Source organism: Xiphias gladius, chromosome 4 (genome assembly GCF_016859285.1).
Source record: "Xiphias gladius isolate SHS-SW01 ecotype Sanya breed wild chromosome 4, ASM1685928v1, whole genome shotgun sequence".
Classification (NCBI taxonomy): Eukaryota; Metazoa; Chordata; class Actinopteri; order Istiophoriformes; family Xiphiidae; genus Xiphias; species Xiphias gladius.
In genome coordinates, this window is record NC_053403.1 from 2,536,624 (window position 1) to 2,562,991 (window position 26,368).

Genomic DNA, 26,368 nt, shown 5'->3' on the forward strand with positions numbered 1-26,368 from the left:
TCCAACAATGCCAGAGGGTTGGCCTGTTCATTCAACTGAATGCCATAAACTATTTCTGTTATATGTAATTTAACCCTAACAGTTGTTTTGGTTATTTTCTTCTTCTGGAAGATGATTTGTTACAGAAACAGCTACTTGTGCTTTATGTGTCAAGAGCATGATTTCAATCCAAACCCAAATTAATAGCTTTTTGTAAACCCAGTTCCACAAAATGAATCCTTCTCAAGATTTATTAATAATTACTTTTTATATTACATTTATAAATGACAAAATCTCACTGCAAGGTCGAGTTGGTAGTTGATCTGAATCTTTCAATCATATCACATGATCTTTCTAAGCAGGTGGAGTTTGCTAAGTCTTCATAGAATTGTAGATGCTCAAATTGAAATTTTTTCCTCTGCAGTTCTTCAGGACTTCTTGTCTATGTTGCCTTAAGATCCATCTGCTGATTTCTCTTTCAGTAGCGATTGATGGTCATGCTAATTGCTACTGCAAGTTCTGTTTCTGCTGTGTATTGTTAAAAAAGCAGAGATGGAAACGCTGATGACGTAGGGAAAAGCTCCCAGACAGCGAGGGTTTAAAACAAAAAATGAAATAACATTAATGCACTGGCAGGATGCTGCTGGATTATAGACGTACAGTACAATCTGAGTGTGACTGTGACTGTGTTTTCTCCACAGATTGATGGAGTAGCTGTTGGCTTCATCAGTGTTACTGCTGATGTGGATTTGAAACAGCTGCGCAACAGCTTTGAGCTCGGTGACTTCAATGGTTTGTACAAACTGCAGCAAACGAAACGTAATGAAGCTGCTGCTTCTACTGACCCCAGAGAAGACGAAGAAGAACCAAGACAAACCCAAACATCCACCTCACAACAGGTAACCTAGATGTAAACACTTATCTAACGTAGCGTGTGTTAGATAAATGAAGACATGGTGAAACTTCGAGTACCTCCCTGCTACAGTTTACATCACGATAAGGATCATAACTTGTGATATATACCTTGGGGCTTTTTTTATGAAAAAGCCTCTAATTGTGATGGAGAATGCGTTTCCTGCTGAGGAAGTGAAAGAAACGTAATTGTCAATGCACAGACATCTATTAGAGAGGAAAATGTATTCCTTAGGCATTTAGCTGAGTATCGTGTTGGCTCTTTACTCTAGAAAAATGAATATGATTTGAAACAACCAACACTATCTAGCTGTCTAACCACTACTACAGATTGTAATTGAAACTGAAAACTTGAGAGTGGAGAGGTTGCACTCTCCAATAGTGAAGCAGCCATTAACCATATAGTGCTTAGTCTTCACCTTCTCCTTTATGATTTAATTGTTGTTGCTGGCACTCTCATCTCAGCAGAAGGAGATACAGTCAACTGGAGCAGGAGGGTTTTCAGAGAAGCCCAACGCTTTCTGTATTCAGTTCTTCGTTATTGACAAGAATTATGAAATGAGGTAAGGCTGCTAAAATTACATGATGAAGAAGACGATAATCTATATTTTCTTCTTCTCAACAAATCCCATGAAAAGACCAAAACCAACACTGAATGTCTCCTACTAACAAGTACTGTGTTTGTGTTAAAGCCTGATATATCTTATTCCTCTGAGCCACAGAGCTCCATTTCTCCAAAAACCATTAAAAACGCATTAATGAGACACACTGTTGCACCGGGCGACATGTTCCTTCATCACCATGAACACACACACTGTAGTTTATCTTGAGAAAAGTCCCACACACACTGCTGCCCCAAATACTCACTAGGGCACCAAAATTGGATTAATCCACCACTGAAAATAGTCCCCAACATATGCACTGTTTGCTCCTCTTTGTTGCCTAAAAACATCAGTGAATACCTGTTGTTTATTTTTTTTTTAGGAAATTATTGAGCCTTTTTTAAAGAAAAGAAAAAGAAACTATTTATTTGTGAGCCATTTTAAAGGTTTTCATTTTTAGTAGGAACTAATGGACTTAGAGCCACAGAGTAGGGAAGTGAGAAAGTATTGAGAAACGCACTAACACATTGTTGGTCTTTGTCTTTTCATGGGATTTGTTGTCAATAAAAAACATAGCCTTGAAAGCTACTGCTGAGACAGAGTGGAAACAACTGCACTCTGCTTCAGTCTAATGCTAAAATTTACATACACTTTGTTTCATTTCTTTCTTATTAAAAATGAAATAAACACGGTTTCCACTGGAGTCTGCCATTGCAATTTGCAACTATTAATGGTTTTGTTTTATTTTTATTTTTTATTTTCTTTATTTGCTTGATTTATTTAAGTGGATATTGGACATTTAGTTAAATGATTGAATTAAATCTTCAAATTTAAATCAAAATTTAAATATAATTAAATGCTTAGTAAATATTTTTTGACATGTAACATGACATGTAAGCCGTGGAAAATTCACAGTAAAACAAAATACTGCAAGGTGTTGGACAGAATAGTTTGTTTGTTCTATATAAAAAGTTGAGATGAACAACATAAAAGTGAAAGAAGATAATAAGTGCAACCAGCAGAATAAATAGGGCAATTAAAAAAATATCTAAAGGTTAGTAGGCAACTTCAGCAAAAAGATACTTTAATGGAATTAATATTCTGTAATTCATAGATATCAAAAGTCAGAAACCACAAATCCATTTTTTAATCCAACTATATTTCAAAAGTTTAAACGTTTTCTGACATTTGTAAATTTTTGAGGTGGTGCTCCTGCAGCACCGGTGGCAGCCGTCCATCGTTACATCAGTCATATGCTGTGTTAAAGCAGGGAAAGTGACTGTTAGTTGGCTCCTGCTGAGCTCCTCTCACCACCACCATACCTCCCAGCTGTTACTGAATATGGAGTCGATTCACTTCCTGCCGAGAGTGAGCATGTTATTAATGAGAGCTGTGCTAAAAGCGACAGCCGAGCTGAAGACGAGGAGTTGAGCTGGAAGCAGCAGGCAGATTGGTGGGCCAGTTGTTCCACCACAGTGATCACCGACTTGGCTTTGATTCGGAAATTGGCACAGACACATATTTTCACTGAACTTCCCCTTCCTCTTCTTCTTCTGTTCCAGATCAGTGGACTTTATTCCATATGTATTCAAACTTTTCCCTGTGAGTATCATCTCTGCCTGTTACGTGTAAGACATTGGCTCATGTTCTCTACCAGACGATGATTTTTGGTTTATGAGCCGTGGAGACGGTAAATAAGTCAAAGATCACTATGTCAGCGTGAGATAAGATAAATACTCCTGTGTCCCTGGAACGTAAGAATTGTGCCAGGTAGAGGAATAAGTCCCGGTATGTCATTTTAAAAAGCTGGATTCCTTTACAGATCAAGTTTAAGATTCTTGAAAATTCTTTAGAAAATTACTTTTTTTTATGACATACTAAATATACTGTATCTGTGCAGTGAAGTGTATTTGTTGGTATTTGTTGTCCTTGTGTCGGTCAGGACCTGGATTTCTGCGTCATGACGGTACCGACTCTTTCCCCTGAGTTTCCGTTGCTGCAGAGCTTCCTCAGGGTGCCGCCCCGTGCCACCCGCTCGTTGCCTCACGAACTCTACGTTTTTCACCGCGTTGGGCTACGGTGGGTTGTCTGTGTGTTTTAAAAAAAAAAAAAAAAAAAAAATCTGATGCTGCCTGCCAGACCAGTGTTCCTCTCCCTTTATTTTCATGACGTGGTTCTTGCAGGCCGGTGGAGGTGAGGCCGGCTGTGGCTGCAGACCAACCTGCTGTCTCTGACCTGGTGAACGGTCTGAAACTGAACGAGTCCCTGCTGCAGGACCTGAATGGCTTCTGTGAGACCCGCAGTGGCCCAGTCAGTCAACACACTCATACCAACACATCTGGTCTTCACCTTCAGCCACTTTACAAAATGTTTTTTGCTTCCTTCAGACTGTGGTAATGAATGATGCTGATACAACCCTGCTTTCCCATAAAGATCAAGAATGAAGTGTAATTTCCAATTTCTTTTTCTCTTCAACAAAAACCCAAATGTGAGAATATCTGAGCTGATCAAAATGTAGATGTTCACTCTTCTGAGTCAACTTTAATTATCACTTTGAGCTCAGAAAAATAAGTTTCATGAGCAGCAGTAAGTGTTATAGGGGATTTTTGCCCTGGGTTTTGCCGCTAAGGCTGCAGCTGCCCTATGTTAGAGCATAATGGGGCCTTTTGCACCCTGAGAGGAATAATGCAAACACTACTCAGGGCTGAAAAGAATATGGCCACCTCCTCTGTATGTTTTTCCGCAAAAAAATGATCTTATACTTTGAGGACAAAGCTCTTTTTTTTAAAGATGCAAATACACTCAGTTGGCAGTTTATTAGGAACAGTCCTGCAATAAACCCTCCTTCATGAAGGTGATAACGTTCAAGTTTTGGTCGGAGCTCTGTTCAACAGGCGTCGACTCAACTGCGTGGACATTTTGGAGGAAGTGCTCTGTGGTGCTGTTGAACTGCCTTGCGTTATGTTGACAGGTGCCCTTATTATTGTTGTCCACTGCAATCAAATCAAAGAGGGGTAGGCCAAGTTACACACACATCTTTGTGTAATGCAACACAGTTCAACAGCAGCACAAACTGCAGCCTCCAGAATGATCAGAAAAAGTTCAATCAAAACCTCTCGAACAGTTTCGACCAAAACTTAAACATCGAAACCTTCATGAAGGAGAATTTATTGCAGGACTGTCGTATTAGACTGCTTTAGTTTTAGCAAGGTGTTCCTAATAAACTGCCAACTGAGTGTAAAACATTATCATAAAGCTTCAGGTGTCTATTAATGAACTAAATGTGATTTTAATTGGAGGAGGTTTAGGGTTCAGATTTTTTTCCCTGCATGGTGTCCTCCAGTCATCTACAGCTAAAACTCACAAGCTAATTTAGCTACCACCGCTAAAATATATAAAAATAAAACAAACTATTAAATATGAACCAATTTCCTTCTTAAAACAAACTGGCCTATGACATGGTCTGTGTCTAAAAAGAATTTTAACATGTTAATAAAGATAATACGAGGGTCGTTATTCTAATTGTGCCCCATTTAACTTTAAAATGAAATGATGATTGTTTTGGACCATTGAGTGTGACGCGCGCTGGTATAATGATGATTGTCTTGGAATAACGAGGAATATCGCACCCATGCCAGGGAACAGATTGGTGAGAATTCAGCTGAACGGATTTTCCTTTCTGACTGACACCCCAGCTGTCACTGCTGCAGCTCCAAAACTGATAATTACTTCTCAAATAAGAATGCAGCCACTTCATGTGTATTCATGGCACTGGACTCAGCTTTTGCTTGAACTCAGAGGGTGCGTTCAGCTCAAGTTCAGTTCAGTACACATGTAAATTTCCATATATTTGTCTTGTTTTTCCAGGACGGGGTGCCGCTGCAGGCGTTCGTGGCTCAGGTGGACGGTCAGGTTGTGGGGATTCTGATCATCAGAGATGAGCAGGTAGGTGCAGTTTTCTAGTCATTGTCCTAAGATGAACCTTAAAGTGCAGGATGGGGATTGAAATATACCACAAAAATTTCTTCTTCACTGCAAAATTACAGATATCACCATTGAATGTCTTTTTGTCCACGTGTTGAGTTTTAAAATTTAACCCCTCATGTTCACAATATTCCTCTTTTCCTCAAATGGCTTTAAAGTTAGATAAAATTGTTTTCCCACATTGTTTGACAACAACACATATTATATTATATTCAGTATCTACTTTAGTGCTGAGAGGATTAATTCAACAGTTTTGATAGTAGCTTAATTTCAGTCACTTATCAAGCAAAAAATACCAAACACTATGATGAAATCCTTCTTTTCTCATTTTTACTTCATGGTAAATAAAATTTGTTTGAGTTTTGTTTGTTGGACAAAACAAGATTTCACCTTGGGTTCTAAAATTTTAAACACAAAATTATTTTAAATATGATCTTGAGGTTATATGACACTTAAACTAAGAAAAGGGCATTTTTATAATTGTGTTTAAATCAATCAAATAGAAATTTAATTAGAATTTAATCAAATATGTCTTGTGCATTAGTGTGTCTGTGTAATTCAGTCTGACATTAGTATTTTGGAAAACTTTGGAGGAGGTGTGTTTTTAAATAACGCAACATCTGTTGATGAGGTTAAGTTAGTTCTTTTTTTGTCAAAGTCATAGTTTCATTTATTTCTAGAATATCTTGACACCATTTACCCTATAAAGAGATATAATTTCATTCATTCAAGAAATGCTGAAAAACCTGGACAGGTTGTTGTAATAAAAATATTGTTGCAATAATTGTATGCCATATCATTGGCAGCTTCTGTTTGTTTTTGTTCAAATGGCAGAAAAACAGGGGAACTGTATTAAAAGAAAATTAAAATAGGAAAATATAAAATACTAATATTTGTCTTGGAAATGTTCCTGTGTCTTGGAGTCAGTCCACATAGAAGTGACGTGAGTCTGTCTTTGTCAGGACGTCGAGTACATCCGAGCCCACTACAACATCGAGAACTTCATCTATTTCAGCCATCACCGCTATGAGGAGCACGCTCAGATACGCCACTTTGTCCTCAAACCCTCCCTCCAGCACTTCACCAGACACTTGTTTAAGGAGGTCCTCCGGCTGGCTCACAGATCCTGCCTGTACCACAGGATCTACCCCCCGTATCACAGCCAGGAGGTGAGTGCACAGGGACCGTCAGGCCCTTACCGGCCCTGCATCACAGCCTGCGTGCATGTCTGCTCAGATCCGCGTTGTCATCAGTGTAAGGATGCTCAGTTCATACACTGCAAAAATACCCAAATCCAGCCATGAGCTGATTTCACTTGCTGACCGAGATGACAAAATAAAATAGGCAGGTAACTCCAGGATAATAGAATTTTATTCAGGAAAATTAGAGTACATTTTTTAATGATAATTTAGTGTCCAGAGTTCTTTTTGTTTTCTGAAAACTGCCAAACATGACATATTTCATAGGTCTTCTTAGGTTTTCTGTTTCTACCCAGTCTTTATTACACTGATGTTTCCCATCATTTAGGATTATAAAAGAACAATTAAACACACTATTCTGCTGCAGCTTCTTGTTGTTGGGTTGTTAAAGCCTTCAAAAACTATTGTTATTAGAATTTTCTAAAACAGGCACACAGCCAGACAGTTCACATGCCTGTGTTCATATGTTTGACTGATAAAAATTGCGGACCAGACTGCTGTGCGAAGTTGGGCAAAATAGTCTGTAAAGCCTGATCAAAAGTTTTGGTAAACTTTTCATGACACATCTAAATCTACTCTTAAATTCCTATATGCCAAAAAAAAGTTCTTATGGTTTCTGAAGCCCTATATAGTTATATTATGATTACAATTGCTGCATCAGTGTTCTGCTGATTAAAATCTAAAATAAAATCTGTCTGATTAAAATTGAATGAAAATCAAATTCAAGTTGTAAAAAACAGTTCATTTTCCTTCCTCCTTTTGTTAGTGATTTCCTGTGATACAGGAGAATTTCAACTCCGCAGCAGCTCAGCTATTGCAGAGGAAACTGTGTTCTGAAGCGGTCCAGATCGATCCGACAGATGGATTTTTGTCTTGCAAAAATGTTGTAGCTTTAAGCGGGTAATTTTTTGCAGAGTGTGGCCCTCAGCAGACTGCTGTCCCCGGGGTTGGGGCAGCAGGTGCTGACAGCGCTGCCAGCTCCACCTCTCCACACCATAATAAGACATTTCCTCAACGTGTAGAGGCCTCCACTTCCTCTGCTAATTACTTTCCACAAACAAGCACCAGACTGGGAGATGATGATTTGCAAATAGAATAACGGCCGAAGATAACCCAAGAATTAGCTCTGCTCGGGCAGTGGATGAAGCTTTGGGTGAGGTTTTCCGGTCATACTCAGCTGGCGTCAGTGGCGTAAACCTTGCATCATCTAACCTTTTCACCAGAGCTCATTATCACGTTGCCTCCCGAGCCCCCTCATTGATTCTGTTTAACCTCCGAGGGGATTTTCTCACTCTGAGCTCACAGACTGTGCCCTCTTCCTCTGCACTCAGAATTCCTGCGTCCACCATCTGGATTTTGTCCTCAACTGCGCGGTTCCCGTCCGCCCACGACGCCAGATCATCTACCCACTGGAGGAGCTTGGCATCAACGCCCCGTCCAGGCGGATCACCGAGGACCAGGTGGGCACAGCGGCAGCTGGCTGACAGGGAGCAGCCTGCCAGGGAATGTAGATTAGCTGTCAGGGGGAAGGCAGCAGGGTGTTAATGTGACCACTAGACGGAGCTGTTTCAAAAGGGAAAAGCTTGTAGTGACCCAGATAGTGGTTCACTTAAAGGTATGGAGGGGAAGCTCCAGCAGGATATAAAACACAGCATGATGGAATGACCATGAAATGTCATCGATTAGGATTTGTCATAAAATGTATCCACAGACGGCCTTTCCAAGTAGTTTTATGGTTGCATCTGAGCAGCTCTTTTCACGCTTGTGTCACATTAACAGAGACATTATACATGTGAGTTTACTGTCAAACTGCAACCTGAATCACTGCAAACAAGAAAAATCTTTTGTGTGGAAAATGTTGTTTTTTCAGTTTTATTTGAAAGACATCTATCGTTCCTCACACAAGGCTGAAGATATTAATGTTGATGAACTCATATTTCAGAAACATATTTTTTATAAAATTCAATTTCATATTGATATTTGTGAAGACTGTTGGATCTCAACTGGAATGTAAAATAAAGTTATGTTGGTTTGAACAATGTTTGGCTACACAACAGGTATTTTTAAGTCGAAAAGGCAACATTTTTTAAAGAAAACGTAAGAATGCTCACTTCCACTGAAAACTGCAGAGGACACATTTTAAAATCTTGTTTGTTTGGTTTTTTTGAGCTTTAGAAAAGATTTAGATGTGAGTAACGAAACACTTAAAAGAATTTGAGTGGTCCTGAAAGCACTGAAAGGAGATGAAGTGTCTGGACTTCCCGTGCTAGTTGAGGTGTAATTGATGAAAGGAGTTTGTGTTGGTTCAAGTGTTGAAATGTGAACACAGAAAGAAAAAGGCCAAAAACTAAAAAGGAAGGGAGGGAAGAAAGGAGAAAATGAGCTGGTTTGGTGGGGCTGAAGGTTTTTTCCTGATGCGGGTTTGAATCGTGGTTTATTTAAGTGAGTGTTCCTCACGTCTGGAGATAATGCCAATGACTGTTTGCACATAACTACATTAAGTTCCTAAATGAGGAGAAACTACAGGTCTCCTACACAGATAAACATGATCTGAAAATGTACAAAACAACATTTAAAAATATTTGGGAGATCTGTTGCTTCAAACTCATATTTAACAACAACCCATAGTTCTTGGAAGATTATAGAATTTTGAAATTGTGTAGCTCCGAAAGTGTAAGTCAAACCGAATGAGAAACCCCGTCCTCCGACACCTTTCCAACCTAACGGAAGGGCCAGGCACGTGGCGGTGAGAAAGGGAGCAGGATTCACCTCACGCAGCCACTTTCCGTCACTTCCTGTATGCACCGATGAGCGCAGCACCGCGAATGCCTGCGGGGGAGAGACTGTCCAACAGTGCGCGGTGTCATCCGTGTTTATCCCTCTCTGTCACAGCAGGCTGTCCCCCTGCCTGCGAGCAACCGTAAACAGGTTTACCTTCAGATATGGTTGGACAACACGTCCTCTTAGGAAATCGGTATGTTTTCTCAGTATGTCCATTCCTAGTCACTTCGGCAGATAGTGTCCCTTTAAGAGCAACTTTTTCTTCCTCTTTAATAAAGACTGAATTATCTGGCATGAGTTAAAGCACCATGTGAAAAATGATAATCCCCGCTCGGGATGGTTTCCTCTTTTGTTTAAACTGTACCGTGAGACGTGTTCTGGTCGTAAATCTTCCAAGCCGGCCCAATCTTAACGTGGCTGTGATTTATTTAAATGTCCTGTACTTCAAATATTTACCACATGTGCTGCGGCGCTCTTTAGACCCGAGGTGTCACCGTGTACACTCACATGTTCATTTCACTCCATCAAACCCGGTCCACCCCCTTCGCCTCGGTAACAAAGCAGTCATGATTTCCAGGCTACCGTGCAGATAAGAGCTCGCCTCCGAGCTTTGTCTCTGCCTCCTGATGTCGGCCTTGGGAAGATTAATCTAATTTAAAGCACCTGTTCCCTCTCTGTCCGTACAGGATCATATTAAACAGAGCTGTGGTCATTGTGAGTGGGAAAGGTGAGGCATCTCCAGCGAGATAAGAGCTGCTGCACCTGCTCCACCGCTCATGCAGATGAGACAGGAGCTTTGTTCTTCTGATGACCTCATCTGGTTAATTCCTGCAGTATTCAGACGGATGCATGGAGGCATTTAATATGCTTACATGCAACAAAGACAGGGTTTTTACACATAAAGTAATACTCATCTGTGTCATAAATGTCAAAATACATCATCTGCATAAGACAAAGATTGAAAACAAATGTTTATCTAATCTGTTTGTAAATATCACTTTAATAAGAGTATTTTAATGACCAGCAACATTTTCCTAGAAATATCTCCACATCTCTGCTGCTGTCTGACTGCTGTAACTAGCAGTGATCCAGTCCAGCTTTTCTACTTACTCCTGTACAGTAAAAAAAAAAAGGAAGCAAATTCACAGCATTTTATCCTTGAATGTGGGAACAAAATACAAATGTTACCCGGAATCTTCAAATAAACTGTTGAATATTTTCTACAAAGTTTCGTAGCAGACAAAGCAGAATTTCAAGTTCTGTGATTGGATGGTTCCTACCAAAATGCTCCTGGGGAGTCGTATTTGACTTCCCTCTCTCAGTTTTTGTGTTCACAGGCTTGAAACCCCCAATATTTTCTGACGGAGCTGTTTCTCTTTTGACCTGATGAATCAACCAGGAGTGTTTTATGTCCAGGCAATGAACATAAAACACTCTGTGCTCCAAAAATATCTCCAATTTGACCCGAACACAGTTAAAAAAAGAAATTTAAAGTCTGAAAAAGAAAAAAGACATTTTAAAGTTTTAAATTCAAAGCTGGGAGAAATGCTCAGAAGTATGAGTAGGCACTATTAGCTGCCCTTGATTCATTGCTACAATTAAAACAAAATGAAAGCTGAGCAACTTATTTTTGTGATGTGTGCACACATGCATTTGTTAAATAACATAGGCTCCTTTATTTTTTCTGCCATAGTCAAACCCTGAGCCAGAACATCTCTCTGCATGTGACAGATGTTTGTGCATGGAAATAATTTTAATATTACATAAAGGTTAATTCCACCCTCGGGTTTCCCCTTTTTCGCTCAATGCCGTTTTGATCCGGCAAGGTGCATTGTGGGGCCTATCTGCCTAATTATAGATGATGAAGGAGCCATTAGCCGCCTCAGATCACTGGGTGAGGACCAGAGACGCTTGGCGGTGGAGGAATTGGGAAATTAGAACGCCGTGTTCTAGCAATTCCTGTGGGACTCTTTCGTAATTGTTGTGGGAAAAGTGTTCGTTAACTGTGAGTTCACGTCTGACCCCTGTGTTTCCATTTCATTAGCATGCGAAGCTGCAGTTATTGCAGTTCTCATATTTTTCTGTTTGCTTTAAAGGTTTTTGGTTGAAAGCTTGGACTGTCTCTTCTGCAGGCAGATTAAGTGCTTTGATGAAAGCTGATTCCTCATAAAATTCCTCATAAAATTCAAATGGTAAAAAGTGGACACATTATGCAATGCTTTTAGTGGGCTAATAATTACGGGTACATGCACTTGATGATTATTTCATTTTCAGAAAGTGGCACTAGACATTCTGGGAATGAGAAATGCCCTCCAGATTGAAGTAAAACCAGCGAATCTGACTGACTGTCTCCTCTCTTTCTCTCTCAGGCACCATTTGCTCTCAGCCTCATCAGCAGAAAGTTAACCATGGAGCCAAAGGTCACCATTAATGCCAGGACTGTGGTGGTGGGGGCGTCAGACACAGGTTTATCTTTCCTCGAGGTGCTTTGTTTCTGGTGAGTTTGACTCAAAATGAGTTGCCCAGTGTCCTTTTTATTCCCAGATGTGCAGTAGATTGTGTAGTTCTGAATTAGTAGCAGCAGTGACTGACGATGTCACGACGTTTCCTCTGCTGGATTTAACATGGCCGGATTAACCTGTTAGGGGGCCCTGGGGCTGCTGTCGGGCCACTTTTAAACCCCTCACACACACACCTCTCACCATCTGTGCATTGTGTATGTAACCTGTCATCGCCAAGTTCCCATCTAGGACAGTGCACACGGCAGACCACACATGGCAGCTTCACTATTTACTCAGAAAACAGCCGGTGCTTCTGTGCTGCGATGAAATTACCTGGTCCCAAGTTTTTCACTTAGTTTGATGTGATTTGATTAAAGGACGAGGCTGATAATACGGTCTTTCTCCTTGTCAAGAAATGCAATGAAAAGACAAAACCAACCAATGAATTAATCCAACTAACAAGTATTGTGTGTGTAAGCCTGATCTTATTTAGCTGTTGTTCCTGAGTTCCATTGTTGTCCAATTATTGACAATGATTATTTTGACTCAATCCCCCAAACACCCTCCTGCTGCCCCAAATACTCACCAGTGTACCAAATGTGAATTAATGCACTGCTGAACAAATGCACTATTTCCTCCTGTTTTAGTAATGTTTGCTAAAAACTACAGTGACCAGCTGTTTTAAAAAATTAGTGAGCCGAAAATACTGTACGTTCGTGAGCCGTTTTTACAGATGTATGTCTTCAGAAGGAACCGATGGGCTTGGGGCCTAGTGACACGGTAGGGAAGTCTTATTTAGAGGTGGACTAACATGTTGTTGGTGTTGGTCTTCTCATGTGATTTGTTGACAATAAGGTATCACAGTAAATGGCGCTGCCAGGAATAATTTTGTGCTGCATCCTGCAACAGAACCAAAATAGGGTCAGGCACCAAACCAAAATCAAAAATTGCCACAGGCAGAGGAAACACTGTCTGTTTCTGAATCTGTCAGTAATTGTGTATATGTATAACACAGGCAGGTAACAGAGGGACAGTCACTTTTATCTCCAAGAGCCTGTAAACACAGATGAGTAGCTTCACACTGCATGTGGTTAAAAACACAAAAGAGTCTCATAAAGAGCACCGAGACGATTCAGGAGGTATAATAGACAGCTGGCAGCTGTCATAATGAAAAGCATTCAGATGATCATGTTTATCACTGATTCTTATGATGCCGTAGAGAAATACTCCACAGTGTCCCCAGAAAGCCTGAACCCAAGGAGAGCAGTCCCACACTAAAGCTTCTCTTTCATTTCTTTATCGTCTTTTATTCCGGGAATCCAATCTCTGGAAATGTCACTTGACTCCAGGCTGGACGTCTTACATGTTTGCCTTCGTCCTCGCTTTGTGAGATTAACTGCACCAGCAAATAATAAGCAGCACAGGGCTACTGATTCAGAGCCCGGCGATAGCTGCCAGGCAACCAGGGTCGCTGTTTTGTGCGAGTGAGATCTCACAGCTCGCAGAGCTGCCGAAGCTGGCGCGGCACCGGTGCCAGAGTGGGTGAACACAGCTGTCTGAAGCCTGGCATTCAGGAGGGCCAGCGCTGGCCCCCTTTAATTAGCCACTCCACTGTTTCCCCCCATCAGGGATCTTCTGCAGCGATCTGTGTTTGCTGTCACTAATGAGTTGACTAATGAGACGGTTAGTGTCCGCTGAACTAATGGTGAGGCGGAGACGCATTGAGAGGGTGAATGATGGGTCAGTTTCGGCCTGCCGGGGCCCCCCTTATCAGCCCTGCCCAAACGTCCGATCCCCCCCGCCACCTCCACCCCAACGCAGCTTTCCGCGCGCTCATTCAATCCAGCCCAGCAGCACCAGCACCACCCCCAACTCCATTACTGACTGGGACGGGGTCAGATAGATAAAGAGCTCTGTGGCGGCTCGGCCCTCGGCTCGCCGCGGTCAGGCTGCAGGGTCACCGCGGCCGTCTGTCACCGGCTGATAACAGAGCAAATCCAGAGCCGCTGATTCAGTCACATCCAGACATCAATAATTGGCCTTAATGCCTCAGTGCTGCAGCGTAAATCCACCTTCTGGCACAGATTAACAAGGAAAGTTTGACTGCTGTCATTGTCTGACGTTTGTTGCCATTGTTATTATTTGCATGTTCACGACAAAATCAATGATCGAACCCCAGTGATGACACAGAGCTGAAGAATGACGGCTAACGGTTTTTTATATAATCTATCAAACACTTAAAATATAAATCTTAAACATAAATCTACAGACATATATATCGATATTCAAGTAAGTAATATAGCTTTTATGGAAGCAATTAGTCAATGAATCCCTCAGTTCACCAACAGAAAAAGAAATCAACAACAATTTTGATAATCAATCAATCATTTTTCAAGTTATTTATCAAGCCAAAAAAGCTAAAAGGTGGCTGGTCCCAGCTTCTCAAACGTGACAATTTTCTGACGTTTTATAAACTAAACTATTAATAAATAAATTAAAAAGCCAAAACTCTAATGTGCAACATCAGTGGATTTTAAATGCATGTTTTACACTCTACTTGAGAGAGAGGGTGGATGATGTGGACCATCTACCGTGATATATGTGATTCTATATTGTGATACTGAGATACATTCAGATCCATAAGTATTTGGACAGTGACAAGATTTTCATAATTTTGCCTTTACACACCACCACGATGGATTTGAAAGGAAACAATCAAGATGTGATGGAATAGTGGACTTTCATCTTTAATTCAAGCGGTTTAACAGAAGTATCACATAAATAGATTAGGCATTTAGGAATTACAGCCATTTTTATGCATCGTCCCTCAGAGGCAAACAATTATGTACCTAACTGTATATCACACAGTAAATCCTCTCGCTATTTAATTGTGAAGCCATAAAGGTAAAATAACCAGATGGGAATGTCTGTTTTTGTTTAATCCGGTGAATAAAATAATTATCCACAACGGTCTAATCCAACCAGAGATTTGAAATTCACCAAATCTCTGCTAGTTGACAAATTTCTGTCCTCTCACTCATGGCCCATATGCCCATATTGTCCACTCATATTACCGGAGTGTGTCCTTCCAGCATCCAGTTCACCAGCGTTGTGTCGTCTGGTGTTGCAGATCTGTGCCGGTGAGCGTTAATTTAGCAGGAAGCTGAGATAAGAACAGTGCATGAGGTGATCGGAGGCATCGGTGTGATAAGGCTGGACACTGCGAGGTACACACTCCGCTATTCACCGAACATAGGAGCTGCTGTTATCAGTTGTCCTGTAGGCCACCACAAAAGAGGCCATTTGCATCACAACAGATGGGTTTTTTTTATCGTGGACAGTAAACACACAAGAGGTGGGAAGGCATTTCAGGATTATTCAGGCTCTGAGTACAAAAATGCATCAGTAGGCTGATAAGATTTAAAACATACATTCGACATCTGAGACTTTGTTCTTACTGTATGTTTAAGATAGCTCGATTTCTTTATTAATCCCAAGGGGGAATTCCAGATGTCGCTCTGGACTTTGGGATCTTCAGGCTGCATTAGCCACTACTGGCATAACACACACTAATCTCCAACTGAACTGCTGGCAGTTGAGTTACATTGTGGGTGATGTAGGCCTCAGGTTTTATAAAATATAATGAAAAAAAAACACAATATCTCTGGTTCTGCTGCATTGATTTTAAGCCTTTTTTTTTCACTGTCTATCTTGAGTCCGAAACATTATAGGAGTGCAATGATAAATCAGTGGAGTCCTCTTTTAAGCAGCTGATTTTTGATTCTCCTGCACCAGGGGAGGAGGAACTCTACATCATGTTGTGCTTTAATCAGAGCGACAGCTTCAACAGCACACTTTAGTTTAGTTGACAATATAAGAAGGGAGACATGGAATCACACACATCTCCCAATGTCAAGGCTCATTGCCATCGTTGTCCTCAATGTAAAGAGAGTAAGGATGTGGGTCCAGATGGCAAACAAACAAACCACCGAACGAACCGATAGAATAAGTAGATTAACGTGGAAAAAAATCATGGATAATCGAAAAGCAAAAATTAGATCATCTAAATAATTATGTAGGACCAATGTAAATTTACACTAAACCCTAATTTGATCTTCTTTTTTTTTTAAAGTTATGGGGTTACTCAGGTAACTTACTCCAATTCCTGGTATGACACTCTCTGAAGGAATAGATGACACACGTGAGACTTCCCCAAAACTAGTGAAAGTGGTCTCTGACATAGTCAAGGCTCTACTCTTAGACATACTGTGAACCTCAGGTGCTTCCTTACAACTTTCTAGCCTCTAAATGTGTATAGGGTTTATTGGTTGAGCTCACCGAAGCACACTGTGTGTGTGTCATCTATGTTGCAATGGCAGAATGGGATGTACATGAGGTCACCGGATTGCTTGAACTAACTAGAAGGATAAAGATGTGCAAAGCTAACAGGATAACTGAACGGGAAAAAAAATCTAACCATCAGGGACATTAACTTGTCAATCGCAGGTTTTGATTCAAATGGAATAAATTTTTTTTTTTTTTTCTTGTCTAAGCGCCAGTCCTTGATCTTACTGTCCTCCCCTCTTAAGATTTTTATCTGAGCTCATATTCCTTTATTTATTTTCAGCACTAATGATATTAGCAGCAGCAGCTACAGCTAATATTTAAGGAAAGCAAGGGCCAAAAATCTCTGCATTTGTATCAGAGTTTATGCACGATACCGACCGCCCTGGCACATAAAGCAAAGTTAAGACTTTTATTTATTCATTTTCCTCTTGACACAGCTGACCTTAGTCAGCTTTCTAAATGTTGTTAGACATGTCTGGATGAAGAAAGTAGATTTTCAGAAATTTAACTTGTCCTTCCCCAGAAAAAATCCTCTCAACCTGCGTCCTGTAAGTATTCACCGTATTCTGTGAAAAGCAATCATGCTTCTCTGTGTCGTTTGATCTCTCGCAGCCCTCACCTGAGGTTCAACAACCTGACCCTTATCTCGACACATGGTTTCCCTGGCGACTATAACCACGACGACGTCGGGTTTCTGTCCACAAGGTCTGTGAGTGTAACGGGGTCAGACAGGAAAATGGAAAATTCATGTGCTGCAGCTAACATTGATATCAGATGTATCTCAGCGTACCATGAGAATGCTGTAAAAACATTTAACCTGTGTGGAAGTAGTAGTAGTAGTAGTTAGTTAGTTAGTTGTGAATGATAACTCAAGTTATCGTTCACAACTACTCTACATTAATTTGCTCCAGAGTTTTAAGAAGTTGGCCAGGTACTGTTTCAAATTCATAAGTGCCCCGGGGATTTAAATAATGATTCCCAGGTTGTAATGAAAGCAATGGTCATCCATGACCATGAACACAATCTGTGCATATATAATATATATATATATTTTTTTTTTTTTTTTGCCCAACTTCCAAGATTAGCTTGAAGAAAACCTGTTCAAGCAGAATCTAAATTTCTCAGTCTTACTGTGTTTTCGGTTTCCTTCAGTCATGCATACAGCAGCAGAGACTTGGCCCAGCTCCCTCTGCATTCCTGCATCAATTTGATGACTGAGAAGGTGGTGGGCATCAACAGGAAGTCCCAACACGTCCGGGTGTCCGGTGGCCAGAAGGTGCCCTACGACCACCTCATCCTCTCTACAGGTCTGCAGTACCAGGTGAGAAAAGGTAGCATACGGCGTACGCAAAGCCTGTGCTTTTTATTCATTTATCAAAACACAAAATTTCATGTTACAGTCATCTGTGTGCTACAGTCCTAGCTGAATAGAAACACGTGATTATGAAGTGTCCCCCAATAGTTGAAATATGGAAATGTGTCCCACTCAGTAAACGATGTACGTCATCGGAGCCCTCCAAAAACTAGAAGAGCAAATTTGCGCCTCCCAATATTCAAATATTCAAGTTAAATTGACTCCAAACGCACTGGATGTGTAGCACAAAGTGAACGCCTCTTTCTTTGCATTATTATGACAGTATCAACCAACAGCGAAAACAACAGCTGCTCTCAGCGACCAAGAGCTCGTCGAAAGTGTCGGGCCTGTTTCAGTCCCTCTGTCAGCTGCTGTTTTGAAAACTGGCTCAGTCATTGTTCGTCGCTTAACCGTGTCACCGTTAACAGCCAGGTCGTCATTGTGTCGCTGGTCAAAAGGCAGACGGACTCGCAGGGGTAGACTTGAGCGAAGGGTGCACTGGCCCACGCATTATCTCTGGTGCACAGTCCTTATTCCTCCGTGTTCTGCGTTTGACTGTACATCCAACGTGTAGCTGCCGTCACCTTCTGTGAAAGTGCGCAGGAATTGGCAAAGAGCTCAGGGTGAAGAGAAATGTTCACAACGTGTTTGCATTCGTGTGCAAATATTGGTTTCTTGCCAATAAATACTTTTTAGACCTTAGCCGATATTGCCTTTTTCAGCCAAAGCGACCATTCTACAAGCAAAAATACTGTAACCGGTAGAAATATTAATTGTCCCATTCATCTGCCCTTTCACAATCTTCATAGTCTATGATTCATAATTTTTGCCAAGACCCGGAACAGTTTTAACTGTTTTTAAGTTACTGTGAGCGACTTTGTTGTCTGTCTTTCTGTTTACTTGTGTCACGTGATGCTTTAGGTGCCCTGTCCCACCGGCGTGGATCTGAGCCAGCCGGTCTCAAACAGCCAGCTGCAGACTCAGTCCGCTCACCGCAGATACACCGAGCCCGTTCCCTCCAACCTCTTCACCCTCAATGACCTCAGTGACTGCATGGCTGCTCGCCGCTGGCTGTGTGCCAACTTTGTGGAGCTGCAGGGTAAGTGAGCACCTCCCTCACTCACACACACGCGCACACACACACACACACACACACAGCCTGAAATTAATCTGTTGTAGTATGTCATTACTCAGCCAGTCAGTGCTGAAGTGCCCCGGTATAATTAGCAGCTAATTAGCTGCAGAGAAATCTTTCATCTCTGTGAATCAGGTTGGCCTCTTCCATCCATTTTCCATTATCATATCACTTTCTAAGAGGCAGGCTTTTCAGAGCAGGAAAAAATACACAGTGTCATTAAGCAAAATTAATCTGCTCTCTGAAGGAATTGTGCAGTGATCTAGAGTGAGGCTTTTATACATACTAATTAGTTGATCCCAGTCATAAAGGAACACCATTAATAAATGCAAATTGAAAAGGCAGACTCCAGCAGATATCATGTTTATTTCCATATTTTAATAATATCAACAAAAGGAAATAGAGAGTGTATGTAAATTTTAGCATTAGACTAAAGCAGAGTGCGTTTATTTCTGCTCTGTCTCAGCAGAAGCTTTCAAGCATATTTTTCTTATAGACAACAAATCCCATGAAAAGACAAAGACCAACAATGTGTCTCTCAGCACTTTCTGACTTCCTTACTCTGTTTGTGGCCCTCAGATCCATTATTTTCTAGTGTTGATGTACATTTTTAAAAATGGCACACAAATATAATGTTTCATATATTTTTTAATGTCTCAATAAAAAGCTGCTCAGTGTAGTTTTTATCAAACAAACAGGAAGAAACAGTGCATTTGTTGGGGACTATGTTCAGCGGCGGATTAATCCAGATTTGGTGCTCTAGTGAGTATTTGGGGGAGCAGGACAGTGTTTGTTGGACTGAGTCAAAACAAACTACGGGGTTGTTCATAGTGATGAAGGAACATGTCACCCAGTGCACCAGTGTGACTCACTGATTTTTTTTTTAAATAGTTATTGGAAACGTTGGAGCGCTATGGCTCAGAGGGATAACATACGTCATTTCATGGAATTTGTTGACAGGAAGAAAAATATAGAAAATGTAGTTTTTCGGCAGTTGTCTTCATGTCCTTTGATACACACACAGTACTATTTACTTGTCAGTGGATTTTCTGACCAACATGAAAAATACAGAATATCACCAGAATTGTCTTTTAATGTAACAGTAAAAAATAACAGTGATAGCAAATGGAAATAAAAATAGATTTGATAAAAAACTGTCTTCCTCAGGAACCTGTTAAAGCTGTTTTAACATGTTAACCTCAAAGCACTGTGCCTTGACTTTCCTTCTTTTTGTGTGGACACTACAAAAGCCTGTTTCCTTGGGTCACTCTATTAGTAATGAAAGAAGTTAAGAGAAGAAGTGAGCAGTGGAATATGGATTTATTGACCACAGTGGAGAAGCTCTGTGTCCTGTTGCCGTTGGTGGTTCAGCAGCAGCAGCAGCAGCACCATCCTCTTGTTCAGCACCATGGACAGAGTCAGTGAACAGCAGATGTTAAAAGCTGTGTTAATCACTAACCTCTACTCTACTCTACTCTACTACTGACATAACATCAGACTTAACTTCACTCCAATTTTAGCGTGGTTTTAGTTCTTTTGGCTGGCTCTTTTGGTTCTCCCAGACTGTGCTGAGCCTGGTTAGAGATGTAGCTGCATTTTCCCTGGCAGCCACCAATATTTTTATATGGTTATTTTGATGTTTAAGGTTTATTTCTTCCTTTTTTTGTTAAACACATAATATTAAAATACACCGTAGTGATTGTAAATGTCACATCGTTCCCTCGTGTGTTGAAACCTTATTAAAATATACAGTAAAAAAAAAAAGAAAAGGAAATGGAGAAATGTTACAGCACCCTGTCCTCTTTCTTAAGGCACCCCAGATTGCTGCACAACCCATTTTGCGAAGCACTACCCTATATAACAACCTCACAATCACCAATCAATCCATCTTTGTTCTAGGAAACCAAAGTCCCACTGTGCTTCACAGCTAGGTTTGGATCCATTAGCTTCCATTCCATAAGGTATTTTTGTTAGGTTTTTTTCATCAGTCTTTCTGAAAGGCTAAAATGTCATACTCCCCATCAATGCACGTAAATTACTAGTAAGTAGCTCTAGTAAAATTTGAACAACACTTAATTTACGGCACATTCTGATCACGCTTTTTCCCCCTTCATCCTGAGTCCGTTAATATTTAGTGGATGCAAGTAATCACGGTCATATTTTAGTGTAAGTTTAAGGCTGGCTACAATTCAAACATAACCTGCGGTAAGTCTGCATTAAAATCAGTGAAGCAGTTTAGGTACTGTTAGATATTTGACCACTAAATGTCTCCGAGGTAAGAAAATATATCCTGTATCAAAGCCTTGCTTTGATGGTTTTCTTTATTATTTTGTACAGTGCAAATAAAGAGAAGATCAGAAATGGATCAGGCTTCATGCAGCCGAAGCCAGATCCCGGGATGTCCTGATCCGTACTTCATTTTGGTAGCAATCAACAACTACAATATACTTCCCAATAGTCTCCGACATAGTGTTTTCTAGAGGAAACCCTGTGTTTATCTATCTTAATCCTAACCCCATCATACCCTCTGTGAATTATGGGCCTGATTTCCTGATATTCCGTTCAGTGCAAGTGTTAAAGGTTTGCAACAGGTATCTTCTATTTTCTTCCATTTTCTTTCAATTAGAGATTTTAAGGAAGTAAATGATGTGGGAATGCAATTTGTGACGCTTCACATTGGACATTGTAATCATATCTCTGCCTTCAACGACAGACAGACAAGAGGATGACCTGAAGATGTGGCCTCAGAAAACGTACAGTAATATATTTAGCTACTTTATTTTTTCCTTTGCTACTGAACTGAATTATTTCAGGACAACCTGAAAAGGTCTGTGGCTTGTCAGTGCTTCCATGCTAATACAGTGTTTTATAAAACAAGGTGGAACAGACCCTTGTCTATCTCAGAAGAGACGTAGAGTTCCACACCACAAAACCAAGACTTCAGTTGTACACATAAACCCTCGTAAAATGACAAATTGACTGTTAAACTTCAGGTTTTGTACAGATTACATAAGATACAATGTGTTAAATACCGAGCTAGCTAAAAAAAGCTCAACAGGCCTGCTGTTTTTCCCTGTTTTCGGTCTCAGTGCTATGCTAAAGTAATTAGCCACTGGTGGTAGCAGGAGGAAATTTGAAATGGTCTACTTCCCAAACCATCAAACGTTTCCTTTACGTTGTGACAGGCTCTGTCATGCCCATCATTCATGCAGTCATCATTGTGAGGTTAGGAATAACGAGGATGCGATTTTTTTTTTTTTTTTTTTCTTGATCAGATACATTACAATTACAGGTTTTACCAGAATGTGTTTGTCAAAAATTCAGGTTTTTCTGCTTCTTTTTGTTATGTATTTACACAGGACAACATGAATTAAGGGATAAATGATCTGTTTTATGACCAACATTATAGGAATTCCAGTACCACCAGAAAAACATCATGAATTCATGCACGTATTAAATCTCAGTTTGTTTCACAGACCTTTGGAAAGATGGCCCTGATGCTTCAGGCATTGCGCTTTTAAAATTGAATATATCCATTGAAAGATGAGGAGCACATACTCTCATTCGTTATAATAATTTTCTGCAATAAACATCTGTTGTCTCTACAATCACAAGTAACCACAAGAGCACTGAAACTTTTTTTAGTGTGTAAGAGAGTGTAAAACCTAATCATGGTGTTTCACATCTGTCATTCATGAACAGAAATAGCAGCTGCTCCTGTTTCAGTTGTGCCATTTAAAAAAGTATGAGTAACACTTTTAATTAGATATCGGGTGGTGATCATCTGTAAGTTGTAGAACTATTCTCTTAATAGTGATTTTTAGCTACGCTAGTGACGTGGTTCTAGGGGCGGCACTGTCAGTCTGTCAGTCCACTACTTTGGTCCAGACTGAAATGTCTCAATATCTATTGGATGAATTGCCATGGTCCCCAAAGGAGGAATCCTACCGATGTATGTCTTTTTTAAAAGGGAATTACTGCTCTCAGATTATTCTTCGTTGCTGTTCGGATTCTTTGGGAGCGCCGTTATTTAGGAACAATATTGAAAACACTTTGCTAACTGTGCTTCTTTCTTATGGTTCTCCAGATAATGCCATTGTGTACGGAAACAGCATTGACGTCTACACCACAGTGGAGACTTTGCTCAGCCTTGGTGTCCATGGATCTCGTATCCATCTAGTCATCCCACCTCCTGAGCCCGTTGCCTCCTGCTTCAGTGACCCCGCTGTGGGGAAAGCCGTGGTGACGACCTTGGAGAAGGCCAATGTCCAGGTCCACCATGACTGCTTGCTGGCCCAGATGAACAATGGCGAACACCCCGAACCTCTCACATCGGTGACGTTCACCACCAACACAGAGCCTCTCCATCTGCAGTGTGGTGTAAGTTGTCTTACACCAGCCAGAGTTTCTGGTGACTTTCAAAATCCACTGGAGGATTTTGCTGCTTACCCAACCAGTTATTAGTTTTTACAAAAGAAAATGTTCTCCAAACAATTGTTGGGTTACCAGCCAAGGTGTCTGGTAGAGCTGGAAAGCTCGACAAGCTGAATTCACCAGCTTGTGGCTGTGTGTTGGATGTTAATTTCCCTCCTGGACTGCGTTTGTCAAGCACAAAATGATTTTGGTGTGTTTCCCATTTTCATTGTTTCAGCCAGTTTGTTTGTTTGTTTTTTCGTTTTACTCTAAAATAGAAACACACTGTAGATGAGAACCTGTTGTCCCTATACTGTATTCTCTGTGTAAGTGTACGTACTGTGAGACAATGCAGGTTCCAAAGTCTTCAAAGATTTGACTTTGCAAAAAAACATTTTGAGAAAGCAAAAGTTTTCGACACATTTGTTAGGTCTTAAAGAAGCACAAGATGTGTTTTGGAGAGAAACACTGAATTTAAACATAACTGTGCTGTTTACATGAAAATCCCACAAGCTATGTTTAACTTTGCTAATACTTTGCAACTTTTTTCCAGCTTCACTCTTCTAATCAGAGTTTCATTTTGCTCAAAGAGCATACTATCTTTTTTGAAGGTGTGCTGTTGGTTTTCATCTTTCTTCCGGTTTTTTAAAACAAACATCAGCAATCCAGTTGACAAAACAGTCTCACCTCAGTGTTCGCTTACCTGTTTTGGAGTTATGGACTGTATCAAGCGGTCCCATTATGAGCAACTCTTGTACTTCTCAACTAAAGTTAAACTACAGTCCTCAAACAGCATGAAGGTTCTGGGTTCGAACCCGGTTCAGCCAGGGGGTTGTGTTTGGCTGTGGGGAGTTTGCAGGTCCTCTCTTTGCTTGCGTGGGTTTCCTCTGGATATTCTGGCTTCATCCCACAGTCCAAAGACCGTGGGATGAAGCCCATTTAGAGTCACCAACTGTAATTGGTGACTCTAAATGGCCCGTGGGTGTGAGTGTGAGCATAATTGGTTGTTTTACTCTATATGACTGGCAACCTGTCCAGAGTGTACCCTGCCTCTCACCCAATGTCAGCTGGGATCTGTTCCAGAAGACGAGCATAAACATCACCTTGAAAAATCACCTTGTGAACTGGCCTACATTGTACCTTTTACAATAGAACCCATCATGAAATCACAAGAAAACACACCCATTTTTATTTTATTTTTCTCTTTCAGGTGTTCATCAACCTCTCCAATAAAGGACTCGACTATGACACTTTCAAGAGCATCAACAACTCCTTCCTGGTTTTTGACAGCAGGCTTGTCATAAACGCAACTTTCCACACCAACGACTCAGCCATTTATGGTGCTGGACCTCTCACCAAATTTTCCCGTCGCTACCACACAGACGAGTGGTCGCATGCCAACTTCAATTCCAAGGAAGTGGGCCAGGACCTGGCAGCCATGATGCTGCCCCTTTTCGACCCGACGCTGGAGCCCGCGGACGAACCTCCACATGAAATGGATCGTCTCGTACCGCTGTACAAACGAGCCAAGATTCAAGGTTTGATTTCAACTAGTGGTTTGGTTTTGATTGTTGGATTCTAGGAAGTCTGGAAAAATATATTTAATGAGTTATAATGAGAAGTAATGATATCCTAGATGCTCCTCAACATAGAAACACACACACACAGGATCCTCCTGGATAATGTGATTAGATTATAGGTCTAAGTTATAGAGCTCAGTTTTGATTATTTCAGCTTTGTTTCTTGAGAAATCCTGTTTTCTTGCCATTAGTCACCCACGGCTCCAAATATTACCGAATCAGAACTTTGTTGCATTAGAGTTTGGAACAAAATGCATATTGTCTATATTCTGCAGCTCAGTTCAAGGTTCGTGGTGACCTACTGTAGTTTGTACATTTTTTTTTTGAAGGTAAGTGATCGCGTCACTGTTCAAATGCTGTTGAATTTGGTGCAGATTTTCAGTTCAGCAGTATGTTCAGTCCATTGTTGGTTAAAACCGTAACATTTAGTCCAGGACAAGCATTCTTTGTCAGGTTAATCAGCAGCCAACAATATTCTGATTGTTTCTGTGACGTTTGCTGTCCGTCAATAAACTTTTAAAGAGCAAGTAACGTACAGTATATCGCAGCTGAGCTGACAACCGTGCTTTCAGCGACCACTGAGGAGCTGCACTGCTGAAAGCTAGCAATTCATTTAATAACAATGGAAATTCAGTATGGTCAACACCTCTAAAATGGCCCAGAATCTGAAACTGAACTGATTTCAGCTACTGTATGTTTCAGCAGCGTTCTCTAAATTGTAATCTTTCATCTTTACCATGCACTAAAGTTTAAGCTCTGTGCTTGATTTCTGCCAGAGATGTTCCATGGACCTTTGACATTTCTCCTTCAGCTTTTATGTCCACTGTCTTGAGTTTTTATCAAAGAACAAGATATCTTCTAACACAGTTGTTCATATTTTGTACCAATGATTCAACCAAACCGAACCGGTTTCATGTCCATCCAGGACTCGAAGTGCTCCAGCTGTGAGTCACACAACGCTGCCTAGAAAAAACTCATCTCACTTCACTACTCTGTTTGCTTTCCTGCTATTGTATTCAATGTTCAACAGGCCTGTTAATAATCTTTTTTTATTATTTAGTAGCTTTATCATAAAAACAAAATTCCTTCACATTCAACAGCACGTCTCATTTCCATATATTTTCGGGGTTCGTCAGTTTAACTCAGCACTCTCCTTTATGTCCTTCCTCCTGTCCATCCATGTTTTTGTCTGCTTTTGTCTGAGACAATTCATGCTGCCAGTATTTTTTCATTATGCTTTTGTGAAACATTTTCCAATCTTTTACCCACCCACCCACTGCCAATGTTATTGTGGAGGACACTCAAACCACAGCAAGGCGTAACAATGCCACATTGTGTTTCTGGGTATTCAGAGTAACCAAGGCCACTCCACAGGTTATATAAACACAACAGCCACTCTGCCTCGCCCTTCTCACAGGGATGAAACACACATGAACTTTTCAGAGGGATTTCAATGTTCAGGGAGAGCGGAGATGCCCTATCACCGCATGAGTTCATTGCCTCAGCTCTGTTTTCCTCTGTGGGTGGATGCTAACAGTGTATGTTATAATTTATCTGCCGTTGTCCCAGTTTTGGAGCTAG

General features: G+C 40.8%; 1 protein-coding gene across 4 annotated transcripts in view; it reads left to right on the top strand.

Annotated features, from left to right (window-relative positions):
* The window catches only part of cfap61 (cilia and flagella associated protein 61), a 54,206-nt gene that overhangs the window by 4,259 nt on the left and 23,579 nt on the right, over positions 1–26,368 (top strand). For 3 of the 4 annotated variants that reach the window (XM_040125837.1, XM_040125838.1, XM_040125840.1), the window contains 14 exons: positions 681–878; positions 1,357–1,454; positions 3,056–3,095; positions 3,436–3,572; positions 3,677–3,803; positions 5,361–5,438; positions 6,440–6,646; positions 8,008–8,136; positions 11,827–11,954; positions 16,918–17,010; positions 17,458–17,626; positions 18,581–18,758; positions 22,882–23,174; positions 24,418–24,745. In XM_040125837.1, coding sequence (XP_039981771.1) covers positions 681–878; positions 1,357–1,454; positions 3,056–3,095; positions 3,436–3,572; positions 3,677–3,803; positions 5,361–5,438; positions 6,440–6,646; positions 8,008–8,136; positions 11,827–11,954; positions 16,918–17,010; positions 17,458–17,626; positions 18,581–18,758; positions 22,882–23,174; positions 24,418–24,745 — 2,203 coding nt within the window. The remainder of the gene's footprint in view (positions 1–680; positions 879–1,356; positions 1,455–3,055; positions 3,096–3,435; positions 3,573–3,676; positions 3,804–5,360; positions 5,439–6,439; positions 6,647–8,007; positions 8,137–11,826; positions 11,955–16,917; positions 17,011–17,457; positions 17,627–18,580; positions 18,759–22,881; positions 23,175–24,417; positions 24,746–26,368) is intronic. The other variant, XM_040125839.1, reaches the window with a different exon arrangement.